This window comes from Trichomycterus rosablanca, chromosome 15, assembly GCF_030014385.1.
Source record: "Trichomycterus rosablanca isolate fTriRos1 chromosome 15, fTriRos1.hap1, whole genome shotgun sequence".
NCBI classification, from domain to species: Eukaryota; Metazoa; Chordata; class Actinopteri; order Siluriformes; family Trichomycteridae; genus Trichomycterus; species Trichomycterus rosablanca.
The window spans coordinates 19,404,787-19,414,630 of NC_086002.1; the positions used below are offsets into that span (position 1 = coordinate 19,404,787).

General features: G+C 37.0%; 1 protein-coding gene across 2 annotated transcripts; it reads right to left on the reverse strand.

Annotated features, from left to right (window-relative positions):
- Positions 1-478: 478 nt before the first annotated feature.
- Positions 479-9,429, reverse strand: LOC134328709 (NACHT, LRR and PYD domains-containing protein 3-like). 2 transcript variants are annotated; one of them, XM_063009889.1, is made up of 11 exons: positions 9,341-9,429; positions 8,448-8,575; positions 8,243-8,300; positions 7,660-7,864; positions 5,518-7,294; positions 4,444-4,617; positions 3,990-4,163; positions 3,123-3,296; positions 2,307-2,480; positions 1,878-2,054; positions 479-1,643 (listed from the first exon to the last, which is right to left on the reverse strand). In XM_063009889.1, the coding sequence occupies exons 2-11, from the start codon at positions 8,558-8,560 to the stop codon at positions 1,637-1,639; spliced, it is 3,033 nt and encodes a 1,010-aa protein (XP_062865959.1). In that variant the 5' UTR covers positions 8,561-8,575; positions 9,341-9,429; the 3' UTR covers positions 479-1,636. The 2 variants fall into 2 exon arrangements, with proteins under 2 accessions (XP_062865959.1, XP_062865960.1); XM_063009890.1 differs by lacking the exon at positions 3,990-4,163.
- Positions 9,430-9,844: the final 415 nt, after the last annotated feature.

Sequence of the window (9,844 nt, forward strand, 5' to 3'; positions counted from 1 at the left end):
TCCTTGAGCCCTAAGGCTCTTAAATATTACTTAAATATATTTTTATGTATTTTTTATATTTTCATACTGCATATATTTGCATTTATATATTGAGAAGCCCACCAATTCACATAATGTTTAGTCTATGCTTTATGACGGATGTACGGCATTGCTGATCAAACAAATTAGGGCCCCTTAATTTAGTAAAGTTTAAAGTGATGGCAAATGTTTAAGGATTTTTTGTGTTCAAGTTTTTTTCCATTTGTGGATAATGGCTTTTACTGTGGTTTGTTGGAGTCCCACAGCTTAAGTAATGGCTGAGTTTAAATCTCTGCTGCCTGCTACCAGACAGGTTTTATTTGAACCCAATAGTCAATACGTAGAATTGGGTTAACTGGTTGATTTAGTAGCTAAGGTTGTGGTTACTTTTCCTCATAGATCCACACACATTATTTTCTTTTAATGAATGAAACCATTGTTTAAAACACATTTTGTTTTTATTTGGTCTTTAATATTAAAATCGTATTTGTTTTATTGTCTGATACATACAGTACAAGTGTGACCAGTGCAAAAATAGAGAAAATTGGAAAATGAGGTAAATAGTTTTTTCACTGCACTGCATTACTACAGAAAGATAAAAGTAATTAAGAATATAAACTCCATACAAAAGATATTTCCAAAAAAATAATTACACATTACTGTCAGTCATTACAGAAACATGAACACAAGGTTTATTCAAAATATCACTCATAATGTATTAGTATGATTATTATTATTATTATTAGTCATTAAATATGCCAAATATTTAAATAAAAATGACTCATTTTGCAAATATATACCATTCCAAAAACCCACTGGTTACTGGGAGAAACATCACAGGATCACAGTGGATTGTGGGTAATAGCCTGTACTAAACTGTTGTCTGTTTTGGACTTGCAAAAAAAGGGGATTATGTACCCCTCAACCCAGGACCTCTACTGTTTGATGTCTGTTTAGGTCTGTTCTGACCATTCAACAAGATCCCTTGGAAAGTTCCAGGATTGGAATCATACAGAAGAGACTTTCTTCAGTCAGTCCTCTAAATATCTTGTGGTTATGTAGGAAGACGTTCTGACCTCAAGACCTCACTAACATCTGTAATTTCCCAGTAAAGATCCTTAGAGATTCTCTGGCCACTCGAGTAATCCTCATCATGTTCTCCTCCAGGCAGAATCTCAACATCTCCAGTGGCTTTAAACATCTCCATTACAGGCCAGTGAACAGCATGCTAATGCATCAAGCTAATGTAGGGTTTTCTAAAGCAGTCCTCATGGACCCTCAAACCATTTTGCAGCCCTTATCCCTGTCCAGTGTACCAGATTAACACAGATGGTACCAGACACCTGATGGACTCTCCAATCCCATTACTTCAGTAGTGATGTATAGAAGGGGAAGATGAAGGTCCATCAGGACTTCAGAGTGGATTTGAGAGCGTTGATCTTGTACAGGAAGTGATGTTATGAGAGGAGCACACCTTCCTTTTTAGAAAGCTTTGTTCGGCTATGAGCAGTAAGAAGCTGAAAAAAGCGTCACTTTGTAGAATCCCAGTGTGAAGAGTAGATGGTGTTTATCTCCACTGCTCTTCATCTTCTTCTTCTCTTAATTCAATGTGTTACAATCAGATGCTGTAGAAGAGATCAGACATGATCAGATGTTTCTGTCACCTATCAGACTTGAACCAGTATAAACATCAGCACACACAGATACCAGCTGGAACAATGATAGAACATTTTACATGATTCATTGTATACAAAAAAACCCTGATACAGATGAGATACAATAAGAAAGACATACATGTGTATGTAACGTGTGCATGTATGTGTTTAGGTGTGTCTGTGTATAAAGCAACAGTAACTCACTGTAGCTCTTCCAGGTTACATTGTGGATCCTCCTGTAGATTTCTGAGCAGTTTTACTCCTGATTCTCTTGAATAATTTTCGCTCAGATGCAGTTTTCTCAGACGTGATGATGGATTTGATTTTAGAGCTAAAGCCAGAGCAGTAAAACCTTCATCTGTAATACTGCAACAATTTAACCTGCAGAAGAAAATAATTTAATAAAAATCCTCCATCATCTTCTTCCACCTCCTCCTCCATCTCCATTCAGATCCACAATCAGACAACATCACTGAGAAATCTTCAACATGTAAAACTATTCTATTATATTAATGATAAAGTGTTTTATCTTGTGTGGGGAAAATGAGTAAAATATCAAACTCATACACACATCAATAACAGTTTCTGTATGAATGATCTTCTGTATCTACAATGTGAAAGTAAAGATCTTACTCCAGTATCTCCAGTTTACAGTGTGGATTCTCCAGTCCAGCAGAGAGCAGCTTCACTCCTGAATCCTTCAGTTTATTGTAACCCAGGTTCAGATGTTTCAGACTGGAGGAGTTTAAACTGAGAACTGAGGACAGAACTTCACAACTTTCCTCTGTTAGATCACAATTCCACAACCTGGAGAGAAATAATCAGATCAATCAGAGAAATGAAAGACATCACCCTGCAGCAGTAGGTGGAATCCAAGTAGCAGATCTGATAATATTACCCAGACTGCATTGCAGAAAGAAGTGAAAGCTGTTGAATTTATGATGCTGAATCAGCAAAATGAGTGTAAAATGTGATTTCAGACTTAAAGTGGGTTTTCAAAATTCACATGTGGAATATTCAGTACATCTTTGGTCAACTGGTCATTTAGAAACAATAATACTACGACATCTACACATTCAAAACCAAAAACCCTCTCAAACACCAACCAATGGAACCTGGGGTTTCAGTTCAAGTTTAATTAAAGGTACTTCATAATCAGAGAGGAGGAATCAGATTATCAGTTGTTTTATAGTGGTGGATTTATTGTTTACATTCTTAGGTTAGCATGCTAACAGTGAACTGAACAAACAGCTTAATCACCACCTTAAATTAGATCCTACTTCAGGATCCAATCTCAAGTAGGCTAGTGAGCTGCAGTAAAGAACCATGCTAGGATGTGATGACGTATGAAGAATCACATACAACAACTGCTAAGGTTGTTTTTATTAAAATGATGCTTCAGAGTGAAACAGATCTTTTGTATCTACAGTGTGAAAGTGAAGATCTTACTCCAGTATCTCCAGTTTACAGTGTGGATTCTCCAGTCCAGCAGAGAGCAGCTTCACTCCTGAATCCTTCAGTTTATTGTAATCCAGGTTCAGATGTTTCAGACTGGAGGAGTTCGAACTGAGAACTGAGGACAGAACTTCACAACTTTTCTCTGTTAAATCACACCACACCAACCTGGAGAGAAATAATCAGATTAGTATTTTTTCTTTATTAATTACAAACAAAACAGTTTCAGCTCTGTATAATGTTTAAAATGCTCACTTTATACTGTAGAGTCTAATATGGAGAAATACTTTACATTGTTTTATTTGTCAAACATTTGTTCAATTTATAATAAATTAAACATTCTACTGTTCATTGTATTTCAAGCAACCAAATATATGTAATAATGTATAATTTTTTTTTTTTTTTTAATGTCTGTTCCCACTTACTGTGGCTCTGTGATTGTGCATGCATAATAACAAAAAAATTTTTATTCCTGAAAAGAAAATAAAGTAAAAGAAACAATCCTGCTAGGATGTGATGACGTATGATGACTCCTAAACATTGTCTGTTAAATTCATTTTCTGGTTTAAATGATGCTTATATATTGTAGCATCAGCGTCAAAGAGGCAGAGGAAACAGCTCTTTTATTGATACATGCGGACATACACTCATTCATACACATAGACATTCATACCACATTCACACATGCCGGGCCACTTCTCAGCATTGTCACACCATTCCCAACACTGAGCTGCACGGTCATGTTAGATCTAGATACCACTGCCGCAAGTCCTTCTGGGTAAAGCTCCGCCCCCTCCTAGTCCACAGCAGCGGGTTGCTACAATATCTTCTGTATCTACAGTGTGAAAGTGAAAATCTTACCCCAGTATCTCCAGTTTACAGTGTGAATTCTCCAGTCCAGCAGAGAGCAGCTTCACTCCTGAATCCTTCAGCTTATTGTTACTCAGGACCAGATGTTTCAGACTGGAGGAGTTTAAACTGAGAACTGAGGACAGAACTTCACAACTTTTCTCTGTTAGATTACACTTCCACAACCTGGAGAGAAATAATCAGATCAATTAGAGAAATGAAAGACGTCACCCTGCAGCAGTAGGTGGAATCCAAGTAGCAGATCTGATAATATTACCTAGACTGCAGTGCAGATGAAAGTGAAAGCAGTTGAATTGATGCTGAATCGGTAATTATTTTAACCTTTTCTCTAAAAGTGTATGTGTGTCACCATGGTTTATTTGTTTACACTGATTGTTACCCAGGATGAAGTGATCAGTGTAAATGAATGAATGTGTATAAAACTTAGTGAAAGTGAAGATCTTACTCCAGTGTCTCCAGTTTACAGTGTGGATTCTCCAGTCCAGCAGAGAGCAGCTTCACTCCTGAATCCTTTAGTTTATTGTTACTCAGGATCAGATGTTTCAGACTGGAGGAGTTTAAACTGAGAACTGAGGACAGAACTTCACAACTTCTCTCTGTTAAATTACAATCATCCAACCTGGAGTGAAATAATCAGATCAGACTGCACTGCAAATATACTGATTTACAAAGGGGTGGAGTTTCACATTTCTACACATTACAAAATAGTGAAAGCGCTAACTATAGCCGTGTAGCGACTGAGAATTTATACAATGATACCCACGATTATAAATTAATTGTGTGTCTGTGTGTATCACCAGTGGGTGTTCCTTGCAAGTGTTTTCGAGTAGCACTGGATCCACCATGGTCCTGACCAGTATGAAATGGTTCAATCATTTGATCTAAATTAAATTTACATTCCATAATTACTCACTATTTTACTCTGTAAAGGTTTCACTCTCACTGCTGTATTTCTGCACAGCACGACTGGGAACTAATAATTATCAGGAAGCTCTACATAAAAACTGCTGTCACTAACATTCAGGGTTAGAGGTACAAATACTTCTGCTCCTGCTTTCAGGTGAAATTCTACATTCTGTATAAAACTAGTGCACGAGTCTAAACGTAATTTACACGTCATGTTTATGTAAACTGAGCTCTGTTTATTCTACATCTGATTCATGATACTGTCGTACAGCAAAACGATCTGATTATTACACAGTATCACCTGAGCGCCTCCTTCATGCTAACATGAGTGTCTTTATTTAAAAAGATTGTCTATTATTAATGCAATTCTTTCTTTGTTACTTGTTATTAATTTGTCTACATTACATTTAGTCATGATGTTTTTGGAGCTCTGTGGTTGATGATTTTTTCCACAATTTTAAATGTAATATTATTAAATTATGTGTAAGTTTCAGACACATTTTGAGATCAAACTGCAACACTTTAGTTCTGCACATTCTTAGCTGCATAAATTTAATCATTAGTGTTTTAGTGAAAAACCCTTAAATTAAACATTTATTAATAAATGACTCACTCAGCTTTTCTCGATTCTTTCACCACTGGCAGCATCTTCAGAAGACCTTCATGTGATGAATAATATTTCCTCAAATCAAACTCATCCAGCTCCTGATCTGAGTTCAGCAACACAAACACCAGAGCCGACCACTGAGCAGGAGAGAGATGGAGTCCAGTGTGATGAACAGAACCACTTCTGTTCAGGTATTGTTGGACTTCCTGCACTAGAGAATCATCGTTCAGTTCATTCAGACAGTGGAACAGATTGATGGATTTATCTGGAGAGGGATTCTCACTGATCTTCTCCTTGATGTACCTGACTGTTTCCTCTTTGTTGTAGGAGCTACTTCCTGTTTGTGGCAGTAGGCCTCGTAAGAGAGTCTGATTGGACTCCAGTGAGAGACCCAGGAGGAAGCGAAGGAAAAGATCCAGGTGTCCATTCTTACTCTGTAAGGCCTTATCCACTGAATCCTTCAGAAAGTCAGACATAGAGTTTCTAAAGATGTTAAAGCATCCAGTGTTTTGCATCACCTGCACATTTCTGTTTTTGTTAATGAAGGTGAGAAATTCATATAAAGCAGCCAGAAACTCCTGAACACTCAGGTGCACAAAGCTGAAGACCTGACCCAGGTGCAGTCCAGCCTCTTTTTTGAAGATTTGGGTGCAGACTCCTGAGTACACTGATGTGTTTTTGACATCGATGCCACACTCTGTCAGGTCTTCCTCATAGAAGATCAGGTTTCCTTTATCCAGCTGTTGGAAGGCCAGTTTTCCCAGTGCCAGTATCGTCTCAATGGTCTGGTGGGGATCAGGGTCAGATTTCCCATGGTACTTTTGTTCCTTGTGCTTTATCTGAAAGATTAGAAAGTAAGTGAACATTTGAGTCAGAGTTTTGGGGATCTCTTTCCCCTCGGCTCCATCCAGAATTCTCTCTAGAACAGAGGCTGAGATCCAGCAGAAAACTGGAATTTGACACATGATGTAGAGGCTTCTTGATGACTTTATGTGTTTGATGATTTTACTAGCCAGGTTCTCATCACTGATCCTCTTCCTGAAGTACTCCTCTTTCTGAGGGTCACTAAACCCTCGTACCTCTGTTACCTGGTGTACACACTTAGGAGGGATCTGATTGGCTGCTCCTGGTCGAGTGGTGATCCACAGGTGAGCAGAGGGAAGCAGGTTCCCCTTGATGAGGTTTGTCAGCAGCACATCAATTTTTACTGACTTTGTTACATTACACAATCGCTCATTATTTTGAAAATCTAGAGGAAGTCGACACTCATCCAGACCATCAAAGATGAACAAAACTTTATAAGCATCACAGTCTAATGATGGCAAACCTTTCACTTCTGGGAAAAACTGATGAAGAAGATCCATCAGACTGAGATTTTCCTGCTTCATCAAGTTCAGCTCTCTAAAAGGAAGTGGAAATATGAAGATGACGTCCTGATTTGCTTTTCCTTCAGCCCAGTTCAAAATGAACTTCTGCACTGAGACTGTTTTTCCAATTCCAGCGATTCCTTTAGTCAGCACAGTTCTGGTGGATGAGCCTTTAAAGAGGTCGCTGCATTTGATGGGTTTCTCCTGTGTTGCTGGTCTCCTGGATGCCGCTTCAATCTGTCTGACCTCATGTTCATTATTGATGTCTCCACTCCAACCCTCTGTGATGTAGAGCTCTGTGTAGATCTCATTCAGAAGTGCTGAGCTTCCATGCTGGGTGATTCCATCACTGATTCTTTTACATTTCTCTCTCAGGTTGGATCTGAGTTTTTTCTGATATACAGAGACTAATAGTTCTTAAAAAAACAGAAATTATGAATCAATTAATTATGAATCAATATTTTACTGCATGATCAATAAACACAATATAGAATATATAATTTTATATTTTAATAAATACTAGATTAATTTCTAAAGTATTTTTTTTAAATATTATTAAATATAGGATTTTCTATTTTAAATTATAATGGATTTGTAGAGATGAAGTGACCAATATCATAGTTAGAATTTTCATCTAATTTCAAGTACATGATGTTCATAAAACATTTTATAATATAATATATTGACCAATAAAAAGCCTAGATGATTCTAAAACCAAGATAAATTTGGATTTTTTTAAAATGTTAAAGAAATTATTGATTTAAGTATTTAGGTCTCTTACTCTTCTGCAGGATGTTAGCGAGGTCTGTCTGGTTCATGATCTTCAGAACATTCAGTGTGATCTTTAGCGCCCCCTCTCTGAAACTACTCAGATCTTCTACAGCCTTCACCTCTTGCTCAGAGCATGCTGGGTAATCTTCATTCAGTAGCTTTTTGAACTTGTTTAGCTCATTCTTTAACATGTTGATGACTTTGAACTCAAGTTCCTGTTCAGGAATTTAGAGAAACAGATCATCACAAGAAGTGGCATGAGGTAATACAGAAAGATGAGTGATGTTACCATATAAGGAATGATGTAGTTACATCATCAACATTATACTGCAACTAGTTGTGATACATTTAGTATAATAACATGTGAGTGTCTTAACCATTAAAATGTGGAAGGTTGGGTGTTTGGTACCCCTAATAAGTCCCATAAACCCCATATGGCAAAAATAAAGAACACTCAAGTATGTAAAAACCAAAACATCATCTAAGGAGGGTTCAGAATCCAAAATCAACATAAGATCCCTCACAGTATTCATTTTACCAGAGGCAAACTAGATTAGCATTATTATTATTATTACACACATATACATACAAACCTGAAATATGGATTCCACCTGATCTCTGTAAGTAACATTTAATTTCTTCTTTTGTGGCCTGTAAAAAAGATAAAGCTGTGTCAATAACTATACAAAACCTAATTCTAACATCCAGTTTTTGAAACATTTTTTAATGTCATTATTACTTTTTTAGGGAATTGGTGAGGGTTGAAAAACTGCACTAAAGCATAATGTTTATACTGACCTCAGATCAGTAGAATGGCCTCCATCTTTAAATGTAAATGTTTGCCTCGTTGACAGGTCACTCTTCATAGGGACACAGCTGGGTTTAGGTGAATCTGGTCTCGTACCCTCCATCACACTGGAGTAACACTGAAGTAATGATAAAACCAAAAATAAATAACTATATTTCGGTTCAGAGAAACACCACCAAGGACATGACACAGTAATCACACAGCTTAGCTAACTAGCAGCTAGCGTAATTAATCCTACAAATCTAATATAAATAAATAAATAAATAAAATGTCTTAGCTGGGATTTAAAACCACTCTGTAATGCTTTTAGTTTTACACCAGTATGCCAATAACCCAGCTCTGGTTTAATTTTACATCATTAAATAAATGAAAGTGTATTAATAACAATCTCACTCTCATCAATGTGTTAGATTAGTGCTTTCTTTATAATCACACACAGCGTGGACACATTATCAGTAATGAATTTCAACCTTTCTTCAGTAAAGTTTGAACTCTTGATGTAATCCTCTCATACATGTTTATTATTTGATGTTTCATGTTTATTATTGATTGTGTGTTTCTGTTATTTTGTCCACCACCGGCATGTATGTAAACACGAGCGCGCTGACGTCACAACATATAAAGCTACATTTTAGTATCCAGACGAAAACAAAGAAGCAGTTTTCAGAAATCTCTTTATCCTGTTTTCATTAATCGTGGGTTTGTGAGTTCGTGTGGATGAGAGAAAAACACAGAAGACTAATGTGTAAAAAAATATCCGTGTTGTTGTTGACACGCCTAAATACCGAAGAAATATTGGGCAATAAAATCAGTCCTAAACATTTTTCCATCAAATACAGATTAATAACATTCACATATTATAACTTTATATTCACAAACTCACTGTGATTTTCTAGAAAACTTTATATTTCTCTCCACATAAACCGAAGAGCTCACTTTTACTTTAACTCCATGCAGCCTTCAACTGCTCCTTCAAATCTGCAACTTCCTGAGTTCAAAGTAGCGACACTCGAGTGTAACCGTAATCAGTTAGACATACAGAATCAGATAGTAATAAAAACTAATATTTTTGTTCTGTGTGAATGATAAGATTAAATAGCCTTTATGTGTTACTAAAGAAGAACAGAAATGCAATATTTATTACATTTAACAATCTGTCTGCCATTGAATGCTGCACTCAAACTAGCGGCCGCCCATGTGTTTGGACTGTGGGAGGAAACTGGAGCTCCCGGAGAACATGCAAACTCCCCACTCTGTAAAGACCGCCTGGACCGCCCGTCTAGGGATCGAACCCAGGACCTTCTTGCCGTGAGGCGACAGCGCTAGCCACCATGCCGCCCTTATTATATTTTATTAGGCCTATTATAAAATGTTTTTAGGTAACATG

Bases quoted from the DNA above. Each gene is read 5' to 3' on its own strand.
- LOC134328709 (XM_063009889.1), bottom strand. From the start codon at position 8,560: ATGGAGGGTACGAGACCAGATTCACCTAAACCCAGCTGTGTCCCTATG. The intron at 4,164-4,443 runs GTAAGATCTTCA...ATTTCTCTCCAG, and splicing joins TGTAAACTGGAGACACTGGA to GTTGTGGAAGTGTAATCTAA. The intron at 2,055-2,306 runs GTAAGATCTTTA...TTTCTTCTGCAG, and splicing joins TGTAAACTGGAGATACTGGA to GTTAAATTGTTGCAGTATTA.